Source organism: Oncorhynchus clarkii, chromosome 19, assembly GCF_045791955.1.
Source record: "Oncorhynchus clarkii lewisi isolate Uvic-CL-2024 chromosome 19, UVic_Ocla_1.0, whole genome shotgun sequence".
Lineage (NCBI taxonomy): Eukaryota > Metazoa > Chordata > Actinopteri > Salmoniformes > Salmonidae > Oncorhynchus > Oncorhynchus clarkii.
This window is the reverse complement of record NC_092165.1, coordinates 63,225,301-63,252,554: the sequence shown is the minus strand read 5'-3', so window position 1 is coordinate 63,252,554 and position 27,254 is coordinate 63,225,301. Positions and strand designations below refer to the sequence as shown.

General features: G+C 46.1%; 1 protein-coding gene across 2 annotated transcripts; it reads right to left on the bottom strand.

Annotated features, from left to right (window-relative positions):
* Nucleotides 1-26,416, bottom strand: LOC139375478 (ubiquitin-conjugating enzyme E2 D2-like). Of its 2 annotated transcripts, none has more exons than XM_071117297.1 (7): nucleotides 26,206-26,416; nucleotides 12,271-12,334; nucleotides 12,029-12,060; nucleotides 11,811-11,888; nucleotides 6,256-6,361; nucleotides 5,850-5,943; nucleotides 1-3,820 (listed from the first exon to the last, which is right to left on the bottom strand). In XM_071117297.1, the coding sequence occupies exons 1-7, from the start codon at nucleotides 26,227-26,229 to the stop codon at nucleotides 3,775-3,777; spliced, it is 444 nt and encodes a 147-aa protein (XP_070973398.1). In that variant the 5' UTR covers nucleotides 26,230-26,416; the 3' UTR covers nucleotides 1-3,774. The 2 variants fall into 2 exon arrangements, with proteins under 2 accessions (XP_070973398.1, XP_070973397.1); XM_071117296.1 differs by lacking the exon at nucleotides 1-3,820 and adding an exon at nucleotides 4,626-5,676.
* Nucleotides 26,417-27,254: the final 838 nt, after the last annotated feature.

The following is a 27,254-nucleotide window of genomic DNA, read 5'->3' as shown; positions in this document are numbered from 1 at the left end:
AAGTGTTTATGATTTACCTTTATTGAAGGGGAAACTCAACAACAAAAAAACCAAGACGCCAGAGGCACCAGTAGATAGTTGAACCAATAGCTCTGCGTCGCGTCTCAGGGCTACAAGACAGTGTTTAGGTAGGTGACCTAACTATAAGCTCTCAACTTCAAAAAAAAAAAAGAAAAAAGAATCATCATCAAAGATAGAAAGCTTTCATTGAATAATTTCCCCATTTGCTCTTTGTAGCCACTTCCTATGGGTAACATCCAACCTATTCCTATAACATGCATAAAATACATTACATTTCTTTTGTTTGTTTGTTGCTGTTTGTTGACATACCGAGCAGCGTTTGTTTGTATGTTCACACATTTGGATATGAGGTGGTAAACATTCCTCTCAGGCCCATGTGTCGCAAACAATATTAAAAAGCATAACACTGCTTGCCATCGAAATGGCATCAAATTCTTGATAAAATGCACTACTTTAGACCGGGATCCACAGGGATATTCCCCTAGAAGACCGGGATCCACAGGGATATTCCCCTAGAAGACCGGGATCCACAGGGATATTCCCCTAGTAGACCGGGATCCACAGGGATATTCCCCTAGTAGACCGGGATCCACAGGGATATTCCCCTAGTAGACCGGGATACACAGGGATATTCCCCTAGTAGACCGGGATCCACAGGGATATTCCCCTAGTAGACCGGGATCCACAGGGATATTCCCCTAGTAGACCGGGATCCACAGGGATATTCCCCTAGTAGACCGGGATCCACAGGGATATTCCCCTAGTAGACCGGGATCCACAGGGATATTCCCCTAGTAGACCGGGATCCACAGGGATATTCCCCTAGTAGACCGGGATCCACAGGGATATTCCCCTAGTAGACCGGGATCCACAGGGATATTCCCCTAGAAGACCGGGATCCACAGGGATATTCCCCTAGTAGACCGGGATCCACAGGGATATTCCCCTAGTAGACCGGGATCCACAGGGATATTCCCCTAGTAGACCGGGATCCACAGGGATATTCCCCTAGTAGACCGGGATCCACAGGGATATTCCCCTAGTAGACCGGGATCCACAGGGATATTCCCCTAGTAGACCGGGATCCACAGGGATATTCCCCTAGTAGACCGGGATCCACAGGGATATTCCCCTAGTAGATCGGGATCCACAGGGATATTCCCCTAGTAGACCGGGATCCACAGGGATATTCCCCTAGTAGACCGGGATCCACAGGGATATTCCCTTAGTAGACCGGGATCCACAGGGATATTCCCCTAGTAGATCAGGATCCACAGGGATATTCCCCTAGTAGACCGGGATCCACAGGGATATTCCCCTAGTAGACCGGGATCCACAGGGATATTCCCCTAGTAGACCAGGATCCACAGGGATATTCCCCTAGTAAACCGGGATCCACAGGGATATTCCCCTAGTAGACCGGGATCCACAGGGATATTCCCCTAGTAGACCAGGATCCACAGGAATATTCCCTTAGTAGACCAGGATATTCCCCTAGTAGACCGGGATCCACAGGGATATTCCCCTAGTAGACCAGGATATTCCCCTAGTAGACCGGGATCCACAGGGATATTCCCCTAGTAGACCAGGATATTCCCCTAGTAGACCAGGATATTCCCCTAGAAGACCGGGATCCACAGGGATATTCCCCTAGTAGACCAGGATATTCCCCAAGTAGACCGGGATCCACCCCTAGTAGACCGGGATCCACAGGGATATTCCCCTAGTAGACCGGGATCCCCAGGGATATTCCCCTAGTAGACCAGGATATTCCCCTAGTAGACCGGGATCCACCCCTAGAAGACTGGGATCCACAGGGATATTCCCTAGTGGACCAGGATATTCCCCTAGTAGACCGGGATCCACAGGGATATTCCCCTAGTAGACCAGGATATTCCCCTAGTAGACCAGGATATTTCCCAAGAAGACCAGGATCCACAGGGATATTCCCCTAGTAGACCAGGATATTCCCCTAGTAGACCGGGATCCACAGGGATATTCCCCTAGTAGACCAGGATATTCCCCTAGTAGACCAGGATATTCCCCTAGAAGACCGGGATCCACAGGGATATTCCCCTAGTAGACCAGGATATTCCCCAAGTAGACCGGGATCCACCCCTAGTAGACCGGGATCCACAGGGATATTCCCCTAGTAGACCGGGATCCCCAGGGATATTCCCCTAGTAGACCAGGATATTCCCCTAGTAGACCGGGATCCACCCCTAGAAGACTGGGATCCACAGGGATATTCCCTAGTGGACCAGGATATTCCCCTAGTAGACCGGGATCCACAGGGATATTCCCCTAGTAGACCAGGATATTCCCCTAGTAGACCAGGATATTTCCCAAGAAGACCAGGATCCACAGGGATATTCCCCTAGTAGACCAGGATATTCCCCTAGTAGACCGGGATCCACAGGGATATTCCCCTAGTAGACCAGGATATTCCCCTAGTAGACCAGGATATTCCCCTAGAAGACCGGGATCCACAGGGATATTCCCCTAGTAGACCAGGATATTCCCCAAGTAGACCGGGATCCACCCCTAGTAGACCGGGATCCACAGGGATATTCCCCTAGTAGACCGGGATCCACAGGGATATTCCCCTAGTAGACCAGGATATTCCCCTAGTAGACCGGGATCCACCCCTAGAAGACCGGGATCCACAGGGATATTCCCCTAGTGGACCAGGATATTCCCCTAGTAGACCGGTCTACTAGGGATATTCCCCTAGTAGACCGGTATCCACAGGGACATTCCTCAAGTAGACCAGGATCCACAGGGATATTCCCCTAGTAGACCGGGATATTCCCATAGTAGACCAGGATATTCCCCTAGTAGACCGGGATCCACAGGGATATTCCCCTAGTAGACCAGGATCCACAGGGATATTCCCCTAGTAGACCAGGATCCACAGGGATATTCCCCTAGTAGACCGGGATCCACAGGGATATTCCCCTAGTAGACCAGGATATTCCCCAAGTAGACCGGGATCCACCCCTAGTAGACCAGGATCCACAGGGATATTCCCAAGTAGACCGGAATCCACAGGGATATTCCCCTAGTAGACCAGGATATTCCCCTAGTAGAACAGGATCCACAGGGATATTCCCCTAGTAGACCGGGATCCACAGGGATATTCCCCTAGTAGACCGGGATCCACAGGGATATTCCCCTAGTAGACCAGGATCCACAGGGATATTCCCCTAGTAGAACAGGATCCACAGGGATATTCCTCTAGTAGAACAGGATCCACAGGGATATTCCCCTAGAAAATCTCTGGTTAAAAGTAGTGTATATAGGGAATAGACTGCTATTTCAGACACAGCCAACAACATCACACACCAGTTGGTGTTTCCTGAAGAGACACGTCTGTCCGGTTTGGTCAGGTGTCTTCAACGTCCTCAGAACAACATGGATGGAACGCAGTCTAGTGGTTTAGTCTGATAACCAAAAGGCCAGTCGGCACGGCCGTATACTGTTGTTGCATGCTCAACATGAAGAGTTCAGAACCCATGAAAGACTTACATTAAAATGTTGTGTTTTTTCCCGCACTTAAATTAAACTAGTACACACGTTGACTGTCCGAGCAACAAACACTATCTTTTTAATAGCACATAAATGAAGGAGTGAAAATGGGGGCAAAATGAGTCTAATTCAATAACAAAATGAACAAAATAATGAAAACAAGCAATTGAAGTTGACTCCAGCTACAACAACGTTCTCCTTCCGATGATCCGTTCAGACCAGTCATCACATGGCGTATTTCTGCGTCCATTCTCTTGCTATTCTGCTGTATCTGTAAGAGGGAAAACAAACAAAAACAATAGAGGCAGCTTCCCAAACGGCACCCTATCGGCTGCACTACTTTTCACCAAAGCCGTACTAGGGTACAGTCACCATGTTTCCTGGTCTGAACGTCCCTACGGATCCTGGTCTGCCAGGGGAACGTCCCTGCGGATCCTGGTCTGCCAGGGGAACGTCCCTGCGGATCCTGGTCTGCCAGGGGAACGTCCCTACGGATCCTGGTCTGCCAGGGGAACGTCCCTGCGGATCCTGGTCTGCCAGGGGAACGTCCCTACGGATCCTGGTCTGCCAGGGGAACGTCCCTGCGGATCCTGGTCTGCCAGGGGAACGTCCCTACGGATCCTGGTCTGCCAGCGGAACGTCCCTGCGGATCCCTACGTCCCTGACCGAGTCTGTAAGACCTACATGTTTCAAGCAGAACACCATAGTGCCTGCGCACAAGAATGTCAAGGTAATCTGCCTAAATGAGGCATCACTACAGACCCTGGTTCGATCCCAGGCTGTATCACAACCGGCCGCGATCGGGAATCCCATAGGGCAGCGCACAATTGGCCCAGCGCCGTCCGGGTTAGGGGAGGGTTTGGCCAGGGTAGACAGTCACTGTAAATAAGAATTTGTTCTTAACTGACTTGCCAGGTTAAATAAATGTTAAATATATATACAGTGGGGCAAAAAAGTATTTAGTCAGCCAACAATTGTGCAAGTTCTCCCACTTAAAAAGATGAGAGAGGCCTGTAATTTTCATCAACTATGACAGATAAAATGAGAAAACAAATCCAGATAATCACATTGTAGGATTTTTAATGAATTTATTTGCAAATTATGGTGGAAAATAAGTATTTGGTCACCTACAAACAACCAAGATTTCTGGCTCTCACAGACCTGTAACTTCTTCTTTAAGAGGCTCCTCTGTCCTCCACTCGTTACCTATTAATGGCACCTGTTTGAACTTGTTATCAGTATAAAAGACACCTGTCCACAACCTCAGTCACACTCCAAACTCCACTATGGCCAAGACCAAAGAGCTGTCAAAGGACACCAGAAACAAAATTGTAGACCTGCACCAGGCTGGGAAGACTGAATCTGCAAAAGGTAAGCAGCTTGGTTTGAAGAAATCAACTGTGGGAGCAATTATTAGGAAATGGAAGACATACAAGACCACTGATAATCTCCCTCGATCTGGGGCTCCACGCAAGATCTCACCCCGTGGGGTCAAAATTATCACAAGAACGGTGAAAATCCCAGAACCACACGGGGGGACCTAGTGAATGACCTGCAGAGAGCTGGGACCAAAGTAACAAAGCCTACCATCAGTAACACACTACGCCGCCAGGGACTCAAATCCTGCAGTGCCAGACGTGTCCCCCTGCTTAAGCCAGTACATGTCCAGGCCCGTCTGAAGTTTGCTAGAGAGCATTTGGATGATCCAGAAGAAGATTGGGAGAATGTCATACGGTAAGATCAAACCAAAATATAACTTTTTGGTAAAAACTCAACTCGTCGTGTTTGGAGGACAAAGAATGCTGAGTTGCATCCAAAAGAACACCATACCTACTGTGAAGCATGGGGGTGGAAACATAATGCTTTGGGGCTGTTTTTCTGCAAAGGGACCAGGACGACTGATCCGTGTAAAGGAAAGAATGAATGGGGCCATGTATCGTGAGATTTTGAGTGAAAACCTCCTTCCATCAGCAAGGGCATTGAAGATGAAACGTGGCTGGGTCTTTCAGCATGACAATGATCCCAAACACACCGCCCGAGCAACGAAGGAGTGGCTTCGTAAGAGACACGGGACATTATTCTGCTTTGTCTCGGCTGTAGACAATGATCGTGTGTACAGGTCCCCGACTGAAAGCAGACAGGAACATGTTATGTTTATCAACTTCCCAGTGAGCCAAAAAACATGTTGAAAATAACGTATTTTCACTGGGTTATACAGAATGAAAAATGTCCTGACATCTGCAGTATATAAAATGACACTGAAGGGATGTCTCCAACAGACAGCAGTACAGGATACTTACTTGTCACTATCTGCTTTATAGATGCGTGCGATCTCTGGTACTAGAGGGTCGTCTGGGTTGGGATCACATAACAGGGAGCAAATGGAGAGCAGAACTGCAGAGGAAGACAGTTACAAGAGTTAGAAACCCCGTTTCTCAGCAGTGTAACTAGGAACAGGAGCAATGGGGGGGGGTTGGATCCCCATTACAGACGACTCTCACGTAGACATCTAGGCCATGTGATGTAGTGACGTCTGATTTCTTATGATACACACACACAGAGGCACATTAAACATTGTAGAAAACATCTCCACAATCTTCATTGAAATAACTTTGTAGTCCGAGACCAGGCTTAATCTGTGTCCGGTAAACTACCCCATAATGCACCTTCAGTGAATCTGTCCTTCACAGAGTGGTCCTAACTCACCTTTAGAAATGGTTAAAGCCGGCGACCACTGTGATCGGAGAATATCCAAACAGATACTGCCGTTACTGTTAATATTGGGGTGGTAAATTCTTGTGGTAAACGCTAACTGGGGGAGAGAGAGAGAAAAATATTAATTCAACAAAATGCTAATATATTTAGTAAATCACCCCTCCTACCACATATTAACTAGTAAATCACCCCTCCTACCACACATTAACTAGTAAATCACCCCTCCTACCACATATTAACTAGTAAATCACCCCTCCTACCACACATTAACTAGTAAATCACCCCTCCTACCACACATTAACTAGTAAATCACCCCTCCTACCACACAACATTAACTAGTAAATCACCCCTCCTACCACACAACATTAACTAGTAAATCACCCCTCCTACCACACATTAACTAGTAAATCACCCCTCCTACCACACATTAACTAGTAAATCACCCCTCCTACCACACAACATTAACTAGTAAATCACCCCTCCTACCACACATTAACTAGTAAATCACCCCTCCTACCACACAACATTAACTAGTAAATCACCCCTCCTACCACACAACATTAACTAGTAAATCACCCCCTCCTACCACACATTAACTAGTAAATCACCCCTCCTACCACACATTAACTAGTAAATCACCCCTCCTACCACACATTAACTAGTAAATCACCCCTCCTACCACACAACATTAACTAGTAAATCACCCCTCCTACCACACATTAACTAGTAAATCACCCCTCCTACCACACATTAACTAGTAAATCACCCCTCCTACCACACATTAACTAGTAAATCACCCATCCTACCACATATTAACTAGTAAATCACCCCTCCTACCACACATTAACTAGTAAATCACCCCTCCTACCACACATTAACTAGTAAATCACCCCTCCTACCACACAACATTAACTAGTAAATCACCCCTCCTACCACACAACATTAACTAGTAAATCACCCCTCCTACCACAACATTAACTAGTAAATCACCCCTCCTACCACACATTAACTAGTAAATCACCCCCTCCTACCACACATTAACTAGTAAATCACCCCTCCTACCACACATTAACTAGTAAATCACCCAATCCTACCACACATTAACTAGTAAATCACACCTCCTACCACACATTAACTAGTAAATCACCCCTCCTACCACACATTAACTAGTAAATCACCCCTCCTACCACATATTAACTAGTAAATCACCCCTCCTACCACACATTAACTAGTAAATCACCCCTCCTACCACACATTAACTAGTAAATCACCCCTCCTACCACACAACATTAACTAGTAAATCACCCCTCCTACCACACAACATTAACTAGTAAATCACCCCTCCTACCACACATTAACTAGTAAATCACCCCTCCTACCACACATTAACTAGTAAATCACCCCTCCTACCACACAACATTAACTAGTAAATCACCCCTCCTACCACACATTAACTAGTAAATCACCCCTCCTACCACACAACATTAACTAGTAAATCACCCCCTCCTACCACACATTAACTAGTAAATCACCCCTCCTACCACACATTAACTAGTAAATCACCCCTCCTACCACACATTAACTAGTAAATCACCCCTCCTACCACACAACATTAACTAGTAAATCACCCCTCCTACCACACATTAACTAGTAAATCACCCCTCCTACCACACATTAACTAGTAAATCACCCCTCCTACCACACATTAACTAGTAAATCACCCATCCTATCACATATTAACTAGTAAATCACCCCTCCTACCACACATTAACTAGTAAATCACCCCTCCTACCACACATTAACTAGTAAATCACCCCTCCTACCACACAACATTAACTAGTAAATCACCCCTCCTACCACACAACATTAACTAGTAAATCACCCCTCCTACCACAACATTAACTAGTAAATCACCCCTCCTACCACACATTAACTAGTAAATCACCCCCTCCTACCACACATTAACTAGTAAATCACCCCTCCTACCACACATTAACTAGTAAATCACCCCTCCTACCACACATTAACTAGTAAATCACCCCTCCTACCACACATTAACTAGTAAATCACCCCTTCTACCACACATTAACTAGTAAATCACCCCTCCTACCACACATTAACTAGTAAATCACCCCTCCTACCACACATTAACTAGTAAATCACCCCTCCTACCACACATTAAGTAGTAAATCACCCCCTCCTACCACATATTAACTAGTAAATCACCCCTCCTACCACACATTAACTAGTAAATCACCCCTTCCTACCACACATTAACTAGTAAATCACCCCTCCTACCACACATTAACTAGTAAATCACCCCTCCTACCACACATTAACTAGTAAATCACCCCTCCTACCACACATTAACTAGTAAATCACCCAATCCTACCACACATTAACTAGTAAATCACACCTCCTACCACACATTAACTAGTAAATCACCCCTCCTACCACACATTAACTAGTAAATCACCCCTCCTACCACACATTAACTAGTAAATCACCCCTCCTACCACACATTAACTAGTAAATCACCCCTCCTACCACACATTAACTAGTAAATCACCCAATCCTACCACACATTAACTAGTAAATCACCCCTCCTACCACACATTAACTAGTAAATCACCCCTCCTACCACACATTAACTAGTAAATCACCACTCCTACCACACATTAACTAGTAAATCACCCCTCCTACCACACATTAACTAGTAAATCACCCCTCCTACCACACAACATTAACTAGTAAATCACCCCTCCTACCACACATTAACTAGTAAATCACCCCTCCTACCACACATTAACTAGTAAATCACCCCCTCCTACCACACATTAACTAGTAAATCACCCCTCCTACCACACATTAACTAGTAAATCACCCAATCCTACCACACATTAACTAGTAAATCACCCCTCCTACCACACATTAACTAGTAAATCACCCCTCCTACCACACAACATTAACTAGTAAATCACCCCTCCTACCACACATTAACTAGTAAATCACCCCTCCTACCACACATTAAGTAGTAAATCACCCCTCCTACCACACATTAACTAGTAAATCACCCCTCCTACCACACATTAACTAGTAAATCACCCCTCCTACCACACAACATTAACTAGTAAATCACCCCTCCTACCACACATTAACTAGTAAATCACCCCTCCTACCACACAACATTAACTAGTAAATCACCCCTCCTACCACACATTAACTAGTAAATCACCCCTCCTACCACACAACATTAACTAGTAAATCACCCCTCCTACCACACATTAACTAGTAAATCACCCCTCCTACCACACAACATTAACTAGTAAATCACCCCTCCTACCACACAACATTAACTAGTAAATCACCCCTCCTACCACACATTAACTAGTAAATCACCCCTCCTACCACACATTAACTATTAAATCACCCCTCCTACCACACATTAACTAGTAAATCACCCCTCCTACCACACAACATTAACTAGTAAATCACCCCTCCTACCACACATTAACTAGTAAATCACCCCTCCTACCACACATTAACTAGTAAATCACCCCTCCTACCACAACATTAACTAGTAAATCACCCCTCCTACCACACATTAACTAGTAAATCACCCCTCCTACCACACATGAACTAGTAAATCACCCCTTCTACCACACATTAACTAGTAAATCACCCCTTCTACCACACATTAACTAGTAAATCACCCCTCCTACCACACAACATTAACTAGTAAATCACCCCTCCTACCACACAACATTAACTAGTAAATCACCCCTCCTACCACACATTAACTAGTAAATCACCCCTTTACCACACATTAACTAGTAAATCACCCCTCCTACCACACATTAACTAGTAAATCACCCCTTCCTACCACACATTAACTAGTAAATCACCCCTCCTACCACACATTAACTAGTAAATCACCCCTCCTACCACACATTAACTAGTAAATCACCCCTCCTACCACACATTAACTAGTAAATCACCCCTCCTACCACACATTAACTAGTAAATCACCCCCTCTACCACATATTAACTAGTAAATCACCCCTCCTACCACACATTAACTAGTAAATCACCCCTCCTACCACACATTAACTAGTAAATCACCCCTCCTACCACACATTAACTAGTAAATCACCCCTCCTACCACACAACATTAACTAGTAAATCACCCCTCCTACCACACAACATTAACTAGTAAATCACCCCTCCTACCACACAACATTAACTAGTAAATCACCCCTCCTACCACACATTAACTAGTAAATCACCCCTCCTACCACACATTAACTAGTAAATCACCCCTCCTACCACACAACATTAACTAGTAAATCACCCCTCCTACCACACATTAACTAGTAAATCACCCCTCCTACCACACATTAACTAGTAAATCACCCCCTCTACCACATATTAACTAGTAAATCACCCCTCCTACCACACATTAACTAGTAAATCACCCCTCCTACCACACATTAACTAGTAAATCACCCCTCCTACCACACATTAACTAGTAAATCACCCCTCCTACCACACATTAACTAGTAAATCACCCCTCCTACCACACAACATTAACTAGTAAATCACCCATCCTACCACACATTAACTAGTAAATCACCCCCTCTACCACATATTAACTAGTAAATCACCCCTCCTACCACACATTAACTAGTAAATCACCCCTCCTACCACACATTAACTAGTAAATCACCCCCTCCTACCACACATTAACTAGTAAATCACCCCTCCTACCACACATTAACTAGTAAATCACCCCTCCTACCACACATTAACTAGTAAATCACCCCTCCTACCACACATTAACTAGTAAATCACCCCTCCTACCACACAACATTAACTAGTAAATCACCCCTCCTACCACACATTAACTAGTAAATCACCCCTCCTACCACACATTAACTAGTAAATCACCCCTCCTACCACACAACATTAACTAGTAAATCACCCCTCCTACCACACAACATTAACTAGTAAATCACCCCTCCTACCACACAACATTAACTAGTAAATCACCCCTCCTACCACACAACATTAACTAGTAAATCACCCCTCCTACCACACAACATTAACTAGTAAATCACCCCTCCTACCACACAACATTAACTAGTAAATCACCCCTCCTACCACACAACATTAACTAGTAAATCACCCTCTCCTACCACACATTAACTAGTAAATCACCCCTCCTACCACATATTAACTAGTAAATCACCCCTCCTACCACACATTAACTAGTAAATCACCCCTCCTACCACACATTAACTAGTAAATCACCCCTCCTACCACACATTAACTAGTAAATCACCCCTCCTACCACACATTAACTAGTAAATCACCCCTCCTACCACACATTAACTAGTAAATCACCCCTCCTACCACACAACATTAACTACATGCAGCATCACGAGGCTGCAGTCCAGAACAATAAAAATATCCCTAAGTGTAACCACTGACAGGGACTTAGGAACGAGCCCCTTTCCAAACCTATGTGAAGGGACATGGACCCTTACCTTAGGGGGTTTGAAAGGATAGTCTGTGGGGAAATGAATGGTGAGGAAGAAAACACCCCCCTGATATGGACTGTCATTCTGAAAAGAGAGAAAGAGCGTCTGTCATGACGACTGATCCAACCACCTGTACGTCCAGGAAAATGTTATACCTTCGTCAAAACAGACATTCAAGACTTTAGAGTTCTCCCGTTCTAGTGGGATACGTGACTGGTACTCACAGGTCCCATGATCGTGGCTTGCCAGTGAAACACTGGCGGAAGGAGAGGGGGAGAAGGAGAGTTAGTGCACATTCAGGGTCATTGTAAATCTTTAACCAGTGTTTCTTAACACACCTTTGATCAGGTGTATTAGTGCTTTTGGGCAAACAACTAAAATATTCAGCCCTTTGGTTCTCCAGGACCAAGATGAAGAATAACTGCCTTCAACAGTTCCATAAAATGATAAAGTCTAAGACACCTACTGTCATCTCCCACTGGTCCTGCTGAGCACTGTGCTGGAGGGTCACGAGCCAGATCATTCAGCTCCTGCAATGGAACAAGAGAGACCAGGAACACTTAGCTCTAAATCAATCAACAAGAGAGACCAGGAACACTTAGCTCTAAACCAAGCAACAAGAGAGACCAGGAGCACTTAGCTCTAAACCAAGCAACAAGAGAGACCAGGAACACTTAGCTCTAAACCAAGCAACAAGAGAGACCAGGAAAACTTAGCTCTAAACCAATCAACAAGAGAGACCAGGAACACTTAGCTCTAAACCAAGCAACAAGAGAGACCAGGAACACTTAGCTCTAAACCAAGCAACAAGAGAGACCAGGAACACTTAGCTCTAAACCAAGCAACAAGAGAGACCAGGAACACTTAGCTCTAAACCAAGCAACAAGAGAGACCAGGAACACTTAGCTCTAAACCAAGCAACAAGAGAGACCAGGAACACTTAGCTCTAAACCAAGCAACAAGAGAGACCAGGAACACTTAGCTCTAAACCAATCAACAAGAGAGACCAGGAACACTTAGCTCTAAACCAAGCAACAAGAGAGACCAGGAACACTTAGCTCTAAACCAAGCAACAAGAGAGACCAGGAACACTTAGCTCTAAACCAAGCAACAAGAGAGACCAGGAACACTTAGCTCTAAACCAATCAACAAGAGAGACCAGGAACACTTAGCTCTAAACCAAGCAACAAGAGAGACCAGGAACACTTAGCTCTAAACCAAGCAACAAGAGAGACCAGGAACACTTAGCTCTAAACCAATCAACAAGAGAGACCAGGAACACTTAGCTCTAAACCAAGCAACAAGAGAGACCAGGAACACTTAGCTCTAAACCAATCAACAAGAGAGACCAGGAACACTTAGCTCTAAACCAAGCAACAAGAGAGACCAGGAACACTTAGCTCTAAACCAAGCAACAAGAGAGACCAGGAACACTTAGCTCTAAACCAATCAACAAGAGAGACCAGGAACACTTAGCTCTAAACCAAGCAACAAGAGAGACCAGGAACACTTAGCTCTAAACCAAGCAACAAGAGAGACCAAGAACACTTAGCTCTAAACCAGAGGCAGACATTTTGAATGATTAAAGCAACACGGTGAGCTCCAGTCTGAGAACAAAGAAGAATGAATGACAGCCTATAATCCCAGTGACAGGCTATCAGCCCAGTGACAGGCTATCAGCCCAGTGACAGGCTATAATCCCAGTGACAGGCTATCAGCCCAGTGACAGGCTATCAGCCCAGTGACAGGCTATCAGCCCAGTGACAGGCTATCAGCCCAGTGACAGGCTATAATCCCAGTGACAGGCTATCAGCCCAGTGACAGGCTATCAGCCCAGTGACAGGCTATCAGCCCAGTGACAGGCTATCAGCCCAGTGACAGGCTATAATCCCAGTGACAGGCTATAATCCCAGTGACAGGCTATCAGCCCAGTGACAGGCTATAATCCCAGTGACAGGCTATCAGCCCAAAGTAACCTACACCGGGGGCATACTCAGGAGCAAAACGTTTGGCAAAGGAAAACAAGTGTTTTGTATTTGAAAGTTCAGGTAGTCCCTCTCGTTGCTGTTTGTTTTCTTCCATTTGGTGCATACTAGTAGTGAATACAACCCAACTGGGTGTTCTTGTGAAAGGAAGATGCCATTTCTCCAAGAACCAGTCAGACGGTCATTCAACACCACCTATACAATGAGGTAAAGCATACCATGACCTCTACCATGACGGAAAGTTGTTGTACTGTTCACATTTACAGACCTATGGGCCCTGGTCAACAGTAGTACACTACCCTATGGGTCCTGTTCAACAGTAGTACACTACCCTATGGGCCCTGGTCAACAGTAGTACACTACCCTATGGGCCCTATGGGTCCTGGTCAACAGTAGAGCACTACCCTATGGGTCCTGGTCAACAGTAGTACACTACCCTATGGGTCCTGTTCAACAGTAGTACACTACCCTATGGGTCCTGGTCAACAGTAGTACACTACCCTATGGGTCCTGGTCAACAGTAGTACACCACCCTATGGGCCCTGGTCAACAGTAGTACACTACCCTATGGGCCCTGGTCAACAGTAGTACACTACCCTATGGGTCCTGGTCAACAGTAGTACACTACCCTATGGGCCCTGGTCAACAGTAGTACACTACCCTATGGGCCCTGGTCAACAGTAGTACACTACCCTATGGGCCCTATGGGTCCTGGTCAACAGTAGAGCACTACCCTATGGGTCCTGGTCAACAGTAGTACACTACCCTATGGGCCCTGGTCAACAGTAGTCCACTACCCTATGGGTCCTACCTATGGGTCCTGGTCAACAGTAGAGCACTACCCTATGGGTCCTGGTCAACAGTAGAGCACTACCCTATGGGTCCTGGTCAACAGTAGAGCACTACCCTATGGGTCCTGGTCAACAGTAGAGCACTACCCTATGGGCCCTGGTCAACAGTAGTCCACTACCCTATGGGTCCTACCTATGGGTCCTGGTCAACAGTAGTACACTACCCTATGGGTCCTGTTCAACAGTAGAGCACTACCCTATGGGTCCTGGTCAACAGTAGAGCACTACCCTATGGGTCCTGGTCAACAGTAGTACACTACCCTATGGGCCCTGGTCAACAGTAGTCCACTACCCTATGGGTCCTACCTATGGGTCCTGGTCAACAATAGAGCACTACCCTATGGGTCCTGGTCAACAGTAGTACACTACCCTATGGGCCCTGGTCAACAGTAGTACACTACCCTATGGGTCCTGGTCAACAGTAGTACACTACCCTATGGGCCCTGGTCAACAGTAGTACACTACCCTATGGGTCCTGGTCAACAGTAGTACACTACCCTATGGGCCCTGGTCAACAGTAGAGCACTACCCTATGGGTCCTGGTCAACAGTAGTACACTACCCTATGGGCCCTGGTCAACAGTAGAGCACTACCCTATGGGTCCTGGTCAACAGTAGTACACTACCCTATGGGCCCTGGTCAACAGTAGTACACTACCCTATGGGCCCTGGTCAACAGTAGTCCACTAGCCTATGGGTCCTGGTCAACAGTAGTACACTACCCTATGGGCCCTATGGGTCCTGGTCAACAGTAGTCTACTACCCTATGGGTCCTGGTCAACAGTAGTACACTACCCTATGGGTCCTGTTCAACAGTAGTACACTACCCTATGGGCCCTGGTCAACAGTAGTACACTACCCTATGGGTCCTGGTCAACAGTAGTACACTACCCTATGGGCCCTAGCTATGGGTCCTGGTCAACAGTAGTTCACTACCCTATGGGCCCTAGCTATGGGTCCTGGTCAACAGTAGTACACTACCCTATGGGTCCTGGTCAACAGTAGTACACTACCCTATGGGCCCTGGTCAACAGTAGTCCACTACCCTATGGGTCCTACCTATGGGTCCTGGTCAACAGTAGAGCACTACCCTATGGGTCCTGGTCAACAGTAGTACACTACCCTATGGGCCCTGGTCATCAGTAGTCCACTACCCTATGGGTCCTACCTATGGGTCCTGGTCAACAATAGAGCACTACCCTATGGGCCCTGGTCAACAGTAGTACACTACCCTATGGGCCCTGGTCAACAGTAGTACACTACCCTATGGGCCCTGGTCAACAGTAGTCCACTACCCTATGGGTCCTACCTATGGGTCCTGGTCAACAATAGAGCACTACCCTATGGGCCCTGGTCAACAGTAGTACACTACCCTATGGGCCCTGGTCAACAGTAGTACACTACCCTATGGGTCCTGGTCAACAGTAGTACACTACCCTATGGGTCCTGGTCAACAGTAGTACACTACCCTATGGGTCCTGTTCAACAGTAGAGCACTACCCTATGGGCCCTGGTCAACAGTAGTACACTACCCTATGGGTCCTGGTCAACAGTAGTACACTACCCTATGGGTCCTGGTCAACAGTAGTACACTACCCTATGGGTCCTGGTCAACAGTAGTACACTACCCTATGGGTCCTGGTCAACAGTAGTGCACTACCCTATGGGCCCTGGTCAACAGTAGTACACTACCCTATGGGTCCTGGTCAACAGTAGTACACTAGCCTATGGGCCCTGGTCAACAGTAGAGCACTACCCTATGGGCCCTGGTCAATGTAGTACACTACCCTATGGGTCCTGGTCAACAGTAGAGCACTACCCTATGGGTCCTGGTCAACAGTAGAGCAGTGCAAAGCCAACCACCATTTTGACTGTTGACAACAATGTGATGGAGGAAGCAGCGGAGTTAGGAGATGAGAAAACACTACTTTTAACTGTCTAAGAAAACTGAGGAGAGAGGACACCAAATGAATGAAGTCTAGAATCAACAGCCTAACTGTTAAATGTGCCTGGCTTTAGAAATCATCCATATATACAATGCATTTGGAAAGTATTCAGACCACATTTTGTTACGTTACAGCCAAAAACAGGGTTTTACAAACACGCGCAATTTTTTAAAAAGCGATTACAGCCTCGAGTCTTCTTGGGTATGACGCTACAAGTTTGGCACACCTGTATTTGGGGAGTTTCTTCCATTCTTCACTGCAGATCCTCTCAAGATCTGTCAGGTTGATGGGGAGCGTCGCTGCACAACTATTTTCAGGTCTATCAAGAGACAGTAGATTGGCTTCAAGTCCGGGCTCTGGCTGGGCCACACAAGGACATTCAGAGACTTGTACCAAAGTCACTCCTGCATTGTCTTGGCTGTGTTCTTAGGGTCATTGTCCTGTTGGAAGATGAACCTTCATCCCAGTCTGAGGTCCTGACCAGGTTTTCATCAAGGAGATCTGTACTTTTCTCCGTTCATCTTTCCCTCAATCCTGACTAGTCTCCCAGTCCCTACCACTGAAAAACATCCCCACAGCATGATGCTGCCACCACGCTTCACCATAGAGATGGTGCAATGTTTATATACAGGGGGTACCGGTACAGAGTCAATGTGGAGGCTATATACAGGGTGTTACGGTACAGAGTCAATGTGGAGGCTATATACAGGGGATACTGGTACAGAGTCAATGTGGAGGCTATATACAGGGTGTTACGGTACAGAGTCAATGTGGAGGCTATATACAGGGGATACTGGTACAGAGTCAATGTGGAGGCTATATACAGGGGGTACTGGTACCAGTACTGAGTCAATGTGGAGGCTATATACAGGGGGTACCAGTACAGAATCAATGTGGAGGCTATATACAGGGGGTACCGGTACGGAGTCAATGTGGAGGCTATATACAGGGGGTACCGGTACAGAGTCAATGTGGAGACTATATACAGGGTGTTACGGTACAGAGTCAATGTGGAGGCTATATACAGGAGGTACTGGTACAGAGTCAATGTGGAGGCTATATACAGGGGGTACCGGTACTGAGTCAATGTGGAGGCTATATACAGGGGGTACCGGTACAGAGTCAATGTGGAGGCTATATACAGGGTGTTACGGTACAGAGTCAATGTGGAGGCTATATACAGGGGATACTGGTACAGAGTCAATGTGGAGGCTATATACAGGGGGTACCGGTACGGAGTCTATGTGGAGGCTATATACAGGGGGTACCGGTACAGAGTCAATGTGGAGGCTATATACAGGGTGTTACGGTACAGAGTCAATGTGGAGGCTATATACAGGAGGTACTGGTACAGAGTCAATGTGGAGGCTATATACAGGGGGTACCGGTACAGAGTCAATGTGGAGGCTATATACAGGGTGTTACGGTACAGAGTCAATGTGGAGGCTATATACAGGGGGTACCGGTACTGAGTCAATGTGGAGGCTATATACAGGGGGTACCGGTACAGAGTCAATGTGGAGGCTATATACAGGGTGTTACGGTACAGAGTCAATGTGGAGGCTATATACAGGGGGTACCGGTACTGAGTCAATGTGGAGGCTATATACATGGTGTTACGGTACAGAGTCAATGTGGAGGCTATATACAGGGGGTACCGGTACAGAGTCAATGTGGAGGCTATATACAGGGGGTACCAATACAGAGTCAATGTGGAAGCTATATACAGGGTGTTACGGTACAGAGTCAATGTGGAGGCTATATACAGGAGGTACTGGTACAGAGTCAATGTGGAGGCTATATACAGGGGGTACCGGTACAGAGTCAATGTGGAGGCTATATACAGGGTGTTACGGTACAGAGTCAATGTGGAGGCTATATACAGGGGGTACCGGTACTGAGTCAATGTGGAGGCTATATACAGGGGGTACCGGTAGAGAGTCAATGTGGAGGCTATATACAGGGGGTACCGGTACTGAGTCAATGTGGAGGCTATATACAGGGGGTACCGGTACAGAGTCAATGTGGAGGCTATATACAGGGTGTTACGGTACAGAGTCAATGTGGAGGCTATATACAGGGGATACTGGTACAGAGTCAATGTGGAGGCTATATACAGGGGGTACCGGTACGGAGTCTATGTGGAGGCTATATACAGGGGGTTACGGTACAGAGTCAATGTGGAGGCTATATACAGGGTGTTACGGTACAGAGTCAATGTGGAGGCTATATACAGGAGGTACTGGTACAGAGTCAATGTGGAGGCTATATACAGGGGGTACCGGTACAGAGTCAATGTGGAGGCTATATACAGGGTGTTACGGTACAGAGTCAATGTGGAGGCTATATACAGGGGGTACCGGTACTGAGTCAATGTGGAGGCTATATACAGGGGGTACCGGTACAGAGTCAATGTGGAGGCTATATACAGGGTGTTACGGTACAGAGTCAATGTGGAGGCTATATACAGGGGGTACCGGTACTGAGTCAATGTGGAGGCTATATACATGGTGTTACGGTACAGAGTCAATGTGGAGGCTATATACAGGGGGTACCGGTACAGAGTCAATGTGGAGGCTATATACAGGGGGTACCAATACAGAGTCAATGTGGAAGCTATATACAGGGTGTTACGGTACAGAGTCAATGTGGAGGCTATATACAGGAGGTACTGGTACAGAGTCAATGTGGAGGCTATATACAGGGGGTACCGGTACAGAGTCAATGTGGAGGCTATATACAGGGTGTTACGGTACAGAGTCAATGTGGAGGCTATATACAGGGGGTACCGGTACTGAGTCAATGTGGAGGCTATATACAGGGGGTACCGGTACAGAGTCAATGTGGAGGCTATATACAGGGTGTTACGGTACAGAGTCAATGTGGAGGCTATATACAGGGGGTACCGGTACTGAGTCAATGTGGAGGCTATATACATGGTGTTACGGTACAGAGTCAATGTGGAGGCTATATACAGGGGGTACCGGTACAGAGTCAATGTGGAGGCTATATACAGGGGGTACCAATACAGAGTCAATGTGGAAGCTATATACAGGGTGTTACGGTACAGAGTCAATGTGGAGGCTATATACAGGAGGTACTGGTACAGAGTCAATGTGGAGGCTATATACAGGGGGTACCGGTACAGAGTCAATGTGGAGGCTATATACAGGGTGTTACGGTACAGAGTCAATGTGGAGGCTATATACAGGGGGTACCGGTACTGAGTCAATGTGGAGGCTATATACAGGGGGTACCAGTACAGAGTCAATGTGGAGGCTATATACAGGGTATTACAGTACAGAGTCAATATGGAGGCTATATACAGGGGGTACTGGTACAGGGTCAATGTGGAGGCTATATACAGGGGGTACCGGTACAGAGTCAATGTGGATGCTATATACAGGGGGTACCGGTACAGAGTTAATGTGGATGCTATATACAGGGGGTACCGGTACAGAGTTAATGTGGATGCTATATACAGGGGGTACCGGTACAGAGTCAATGTGGAGGCTATATACAGGGTGTTACGGTACAGAGTCAATGTGGAGGCTATATACAGGGTGTTACGGTACAGAGTCAATGTGGAGGCTATATACAGGAGGTACTGGTACAGAGTCAATGTGGAGGCTATATACAGGGTATTACGGTACAGAGTCAATGTGGAGGCTATATACAGGGGGTACCGGTACAGGGTCAATGTGGAGGCTATATACAGGGGGTACCGGTACAGAGTCAATGTGGATGCTATATACAGGGGGTACCGGTACAGAGTTAATGTGGAGGCTATATACAGGGGGTACCGGTACAGAGTTAATGTGGATGCTATATACAGGGGGTACCGGTACAGAGTCAATGTGGAGGCTATATACAGGGGGTACCGGTACAGAGTCAATGTGGAGACTATTAGTTGAGCCAATATGTACATGTCGGTAGGGATAAAGTGACCATGCATAGATAATAAACAGCGAGTAGCAGCAGGACCTCGACTTGGCGTTGCGGTACCACTTGCCGTGCGGTAGCAGACAGAACCGTCTGACAATTTGTCAGAATCCATTTGTCAGACTCTGCCTTCAACAGATCTGTGCCTTGACACAATCCATTTTAGAATAAGAATGTAAGGTAACAAAATGGGGAAAAACCCAAAGGGGTCTGACTGCTTTCTGAAAGCTCTGTATGAAAGATGACAGAACCTGCTTCTGTTTTGAGTGTTTGTTTAATAGCCTACTCATTCGGTGAGCACCGACCACAACATGTCGCAAACAATTTAACCAATCTGTAAGGTAACAAAATGTTACGATGTTCAGAGTTTGTTATAACAAATGTATTGATATGATTATGATAGGCTATAGGTCAGGCCCTATTGATCACGGGCATGTGACGCATACGTTACACGTGAAGAGAGTCAGGGTTGACGGAATGTTTTTCCTAAACAAATGAGGGATTTCAGGACGATAATTACAGCCATTTCTGACTGAAAAGTTGTGTTGCAGCTTCAGCAACACGGCCAGCGCGATAACATCCAAGTGTTAATGTGGTGGTCGCTGCAGCAGGGAGGAGAGACGAGACAATGGGTCACTAGCAGTCCTTTTTAACATGGTGCAGCAAGTCTGAGCCAGACCCACAGGCCCAATCAAATCAATTGCGGGTCAGACTCCCTCTAGTCATTTGTGTGTCTTAATTATTTAATCAAACAGTGTGCTTAAAGCATCAGACAACCTCAGTGCATATAGTTGATTGGATTAAAACACATAGGATGCGTGTAAATATGGAAAAATACATGATAGAAAATTATGACCAATCAATTGTTCTAAAAAACATTTGGTCATTGGTCTACCAAAATGTTTTAGTTGGGGACAGCTCTGTTAATAAAAAAAAAACATCTAACCTTTATTTAACTAGGCAAGTTAGTTAAGAACAAATTCGTATTTAAAATGACGGCCTACCGGGGAACAGTGGGTTAAACTGCCTTGTTCAGGGGCAGAAAGACAGATTTTGACCTTGTCAGCTCGGAGATTCGATCCACCAACCTTTCGGTTACTGGCCCAAAGCTCTAACCACTAGGTTACCTGCTGCCCCTATTAATAATGTTTACATACTGTAGTCATGGCCATCCTAGACAACTATTGCTGTACCTACACTGCAGTCTAGTCATGGCCATCCAAGACAACCTATTGCTGTACCTACACTGTTGAAGGGTTGTAAAAGCTTGCTGCCATTGGACTCTGGAGCAGTGGAAACGTGTTCTCTGGAGCAGTGGAAACGTGTTCTCTGGAGCAGTGGAAACGTGTTCTCTGGAGCAGTGGAAACGTGTTCTCTGGAGCAGTGGAAACGTGTTCTCTGGAGCAGTGGAAACGTGTTCTCTGGAGCAGTGGAAACGTGTTCTCTGGAGGAGTGGAAACGTGTTCTCTGGAGCAGTGGAAACGTGTTCTCTGGAGCAGTGGAAACGTGTTCTCTGGAGCAATGGAAACGTGTTCTCTGGAGCAGTGGAAACGTGTTCTCTGGTGCAGTGGAAACGTGTTCTCTGGTGCAGTGGAAACGTGTTCTCTGGTGCAGTGGAAACGTGTTCTCTGGAGCAGTGGAAACGTGTTCTCTGGAGCAGTGGAAACGTGTTCTCTGGTGCAGTGGAAACGTGTTCTCTGGAGCAGTGGAAACGTGTTCTCTGGTGCAGTGGAAACGTGTTCTCTGGAGCAGTGGAAACGTGTTCTCTGGAGCAGTGGAAACGTGTTCTCTGGAGTGATGAATCACACTTCACCACCTGGCAGTAGAAAGGATGAATCTGAGTTTGGCGGATGCGGGCTTGACACTTTAGTTACAATGAAGGGACATCTTAACGCTACAGCATTGTGGGAACAGTTTGGTGAAGGCCGTTTCCTGTCTCAGCATGACAATTTGCATTTATTAGCAGGAACTTTATTGGCAGGAACTTATCCCCCCCGTAAGTTCCTGCCAAGACAGCAGCTACTCTTCCTGGGGTTTATTATGGATCCCCATTAGTTCCTGCCAAGACAGCAGCTACTCTTCCTGTGGTTTATTATGGATCCCCATTAGTTCCTGCCAAGACAGCAGCTACTCTTCCTGGGGTTTATTATAGATCCCCATTAGTTCCTGCCAAGGCAGCAGCTACTCTTCCTGGGGTTTATTATGGATCCCCGTAAGTTCCTGCCAAGGCAGTAGCTACTCTTCCTGGGGTTTATTATAGATCCTCATTAGTTTCTGCCAAGGCAGCAGCTACTCTTCCTGGGGTTTATTATGGATCCCCATTAGTTCCTGCCAAGGCAGCAGCTACTCTTCCTGGGGTTTATTATGGATCCCCATTAGTTCCTGCCAAGGCAGCAGCTACTCTTCCTGGGGTTTATTATGGATCCCCATTAGTTCCTGCCAAGACAGCAGCTACTCTTCCTGTGGTTTATTATGGATCCCCATTAGTTCCTGCCAAGACAGCAGCTACTCTTCCTGGGGTTTATTATGGATCCCCATTAGTTCCTGCCAAGGCAGCAGCTACTCTTCCTGGGGTTTATTATGGATCCCCATTAGTTCCTGCCAAGACAGCAGCTACTCTTCCTGTGGTTTATTTTGGATCCCCATTAGTTCCTGTCAAGGCAGCAGCTACTCTTCCTGGGGTTTATTATAGATCCCCATTAGTTCCTGCCAAGGCAGCAGCTACTCTTCCTGTGGTTTATTTTGGATCCCCATTAGTTCCTGTCAAGGCAGCAGCTACTCTTCCTGGGGTTTATTATGGATCCCCATTAGTTCCTGCCAAGACAGCAGCTACTCTTCCTGTGGTTTATTATGGATCCCCATTAGTTCCTGCCAAGACAGCAGCTACTCTTCCTGGGGTTTATTATGGATCCCCATTAGTTCCTGCCAAGACAGCAGCTACTCTTCCTGTGGTTTATTATGGATCCCCATTAGTTCCTGCCAAGACAGCAGCTACTCTTCCTGGGGTTTATTATGGATCCCCATTAGTTCCTGCCAAGACAGCAGCTACTCTTCCTGGGGTTTATTATGGATCCCCATTAGTTCCTGCCAAGACAGCAGCTACTCTTCCTGGGGTTTATTATGGATCCCCATTAGTTCCTGCCAAGGCAGCAGCTACTCTTCCTGGGGTCCAAACACGGTAGATCAGATGACATTATTACACCACTACATATCTACAATACAACATGTATAATACCACCATATAGCAATACTACAATGTATGCGTATGTATGTACCTGTGTGTGTGGGTCTCTTCACAGTCACAGCTGTTCCATAAGGTGCATTTATACCAGTTTTTTATATATTTTGATGTGGAATAGAATTCCATGTAACCATGGTTATATGTAGTACTGTGGAATAGAATTCCATGTAGTCATGGCTCTATGTAGTACTGTGGAATAGAATTCCATGTAGCCATGGTTCTATGTAGTACTGTGGAATAGAATTCCATGTAGCCATGGTTCTATGTAGTACTGTGGAATAGAATTCCATGTAGCCATGGTTCTATGTAGTACTGTGGAATAGAATTCCATGTAGCCATGGTTCTATGTAGTACTGTGGAATAGAATTCCATGTAGTCATGGCTCTATGTAGTACTGTGGAATATAATTCCATGTAGTCATGGTTCTATGTAGTACTGTGGAATAGAATTCCATGCAACCATGGCTCTATGTAGTACTGTGCGCCTCCCATAGTCTGTTCTAGCTTGGGGACTGTGAAGAGATCTCTGATGGCATGTCTCGTGGGGTATGCATGGGTGTCTTGAGCTGTATGCTAGCATTTTAAAAACAGACAGCTCTGTGCATTCAGCTTGTCAACACTTCTTACAAAAAAAAAAGTAGTGATGACGTCAATCTCTTCTACTTTGAGCCAGGAGAGATTGACATGCATATTATTCATGTTATCTCTCTGTGTACTTTTAAGGGCCAGCTGTGCTGTCCTGAGGCAATTGCAATTTTCTTAAGTCCCTCTTTGTGGCACCTGACCACACGACTGAACAGTAGCCTAGGTGCGACAAAACTAGGGCCTGTAGGACCCGCCTTGTTGATAGTGTTATTTTTTTATTTATCCGTTATTTTACCAGGTAAATTGACTGAGAACACGTTCTCATTTGCAGCAACGACCTGGGGAATAGTTACAGGGGAGATGAGGGGGGTGAATGAGCCAATTGGAAACTGGGGATTATTAGGTGACCGTGATGGTTTGATGGCCAGACTAGGAATTTATTAAGGCAGAGCAGCACATTATTATGGACAGACTTCTCCCCATCTTAGCTACTGTTGTATCAATATGTTTTTTGACCATGACAGCTTACAATCCAGGGTTACTCCAAGCAGTTTAGTCACCTCAGTTTGTTCAATAACAAGATTGTGTTGAGTTTTATTAGGGTTTAGTCCTAAATACAATGCATTTAGTTTTGGGAATATTTGGGACTAACATCTTGCCACCGATTCTGGAACTAACTGCAGCTCTTTGCAGCTGGGGGAAAATAAAATGCACACAATGCTACAGTCCAATCAAGTTGAGGGAGCGTACAACTGGAATGCTGGCTCCAGGAATGTCCACCAGAGCTGTTACCTGATAATTGAATGTTAATTTCTCTACCATAAGCCGCCTCCAACGCAGTACGTCCAAACAACTGCCGACTGACCACGGAGTTTGTGTGGCATTACCTATGTTGTATTTATGTAACTTAATTTAAGCCCCTTTAAAAACAACACCGTTTTAAAATGGCTTTAAATCAAATATGAACCGTTAACTACACCTGCTGATGTGTAACAGTGAGTGATAACCAGTGATGCCTGTATTCATGTGCCCCCCACCCCACCCCAGGGGACTCTCCATTGGGATATCAATGGCCCAACCTCATCAAAACGGCTGAGGTGTCGCTGGCTAGTGGCTTATAGAGGAGCAGGTTCAGATAAGAGTACAAGAATTAGATACACACATTTATATTCAGTTACATTGTTAGTGACCCACCTAGCTAACGTTTTATCCACCTAGCTAGTTACCCCGTCTCTTACATGTACATTTTACTAACGTTTCGTTACCAGTAACTGTTAACTAGGTCTGGTTGTGATGGCTATCTACCGTTCAGCTAACATCTAGCTGGCAGCACAACAACAACGACTGAAATTCCCCTAATGTTAGCTAGATGTCCCCTAACGTTAGCTAGACGTCCCCCTAACGTTAGCTAGACGTCCCCCTAACGTTAGCTAGATGTCCCCCTAACGTTAGCTAGACGTCCCCCTAACGTTAGCTAGACGTCCCCCTAACGTTAGCTAAACGTCCCCTTAACTAGATTGTATCAACAAAAAAAATCATAATGTATAAATTACAGGCTATTCTTTAGGTGCTGAAATCAGTAGATTGACACCCAAATAACTAGTAATACATATGGTACTAGCTAGGTAGCTACATACTACCTAACGAGTTAGCCAGTCTAGTGTCAACAAACCGATGGTACAGATGGAAAGACAAAATAGTATTTGGATATGGGAACGGGGCGTTAGCTAGCTATAACTAACTTTAGCCATCATTAAAAACGTTAACTAGCGATAGCTAACGACGTACATCAACAATCGAGCTAACGAACGTTTTTTTTGGTTTTCACTAAAGCAACCTAGTGAGCCCGTTACCTTGTGGATCCTTTTCAGCGCCATCCTCACTCCGAGAGAATTACAAGCAATGTTGGAAAATGCTAATCTTCCCCGAGTTTGCCCCCAACTGGGCAACTGACGCTGTATAACAGGGTAAATAACCTGACGGAAGGACAAATTCAGTGTTATCTGACGTTAGGCGTCGACACCCCTAATAAAGCTAGATGGGTGGACGTTAAGCGTCGACCACTAATATAGCTAGATGGGATGACGTTAGGCGTCGACCCCCTAATATAGCTAGATGGGAGGACGTTAAGCGTCGACCACTAATATAGCTAGATGGGATGACGTTAGGCGTCGACCCCCTAATATAGCTAGATGGGATGACGTTAAGCGTCGACCACTAAAAAAGCTAGATGGGTTGACGTTAGGCGTCGAACCCCCTAATATAGCTAGCTAGATGGGCAGACGTTAGGCGTCGACCACTAAAAAAGCTAGATGGGCTGACGTTAGGCGTCGACCACTAATATAGCTAGATGGGCAGACGTTAGGCGTCGACCCTCCTAATATAGCTAGATGGGATGACATTAAGCGTCAACCCCCTAATATAGCTCGATGGGCAGACGTTAAACGTCGACCCCCTAATATAGCTAGATGGGATGACGTTACGCGTCGACCCCCCTAATATAGCTAGATGGGATGACGTTAAGCGTCGACCCCCCTAATATAGCTCGATGGGCAGACGTTAAGCGTCGACCCCCCTAATATAGCTAGATGGGATGACGTTAGGCGTCGACCCCCTAATATAGCTAGATGGGATGACGTTAAGCGTCGACCCGTTGATATAGCTAGATGGGCTGACGTTAAGCGTCGGCCCCCTGATATAGCTAGATGGGATGACGTTAAGCGTCGACCTCCTAATATAGCTCGATGGGCTGACGTTAGGCGTCGACCCCTAATATAGCTAGATGGGCTGACGTTAAGCGTCGACCTCCTAATATAGCTAGATGGGCTGACGTTAAGTGTCGACCTCCTAATATAGCTAGATGGGCTGACGTTAAGCGTCGACCTCCTAATATAGCTCGATG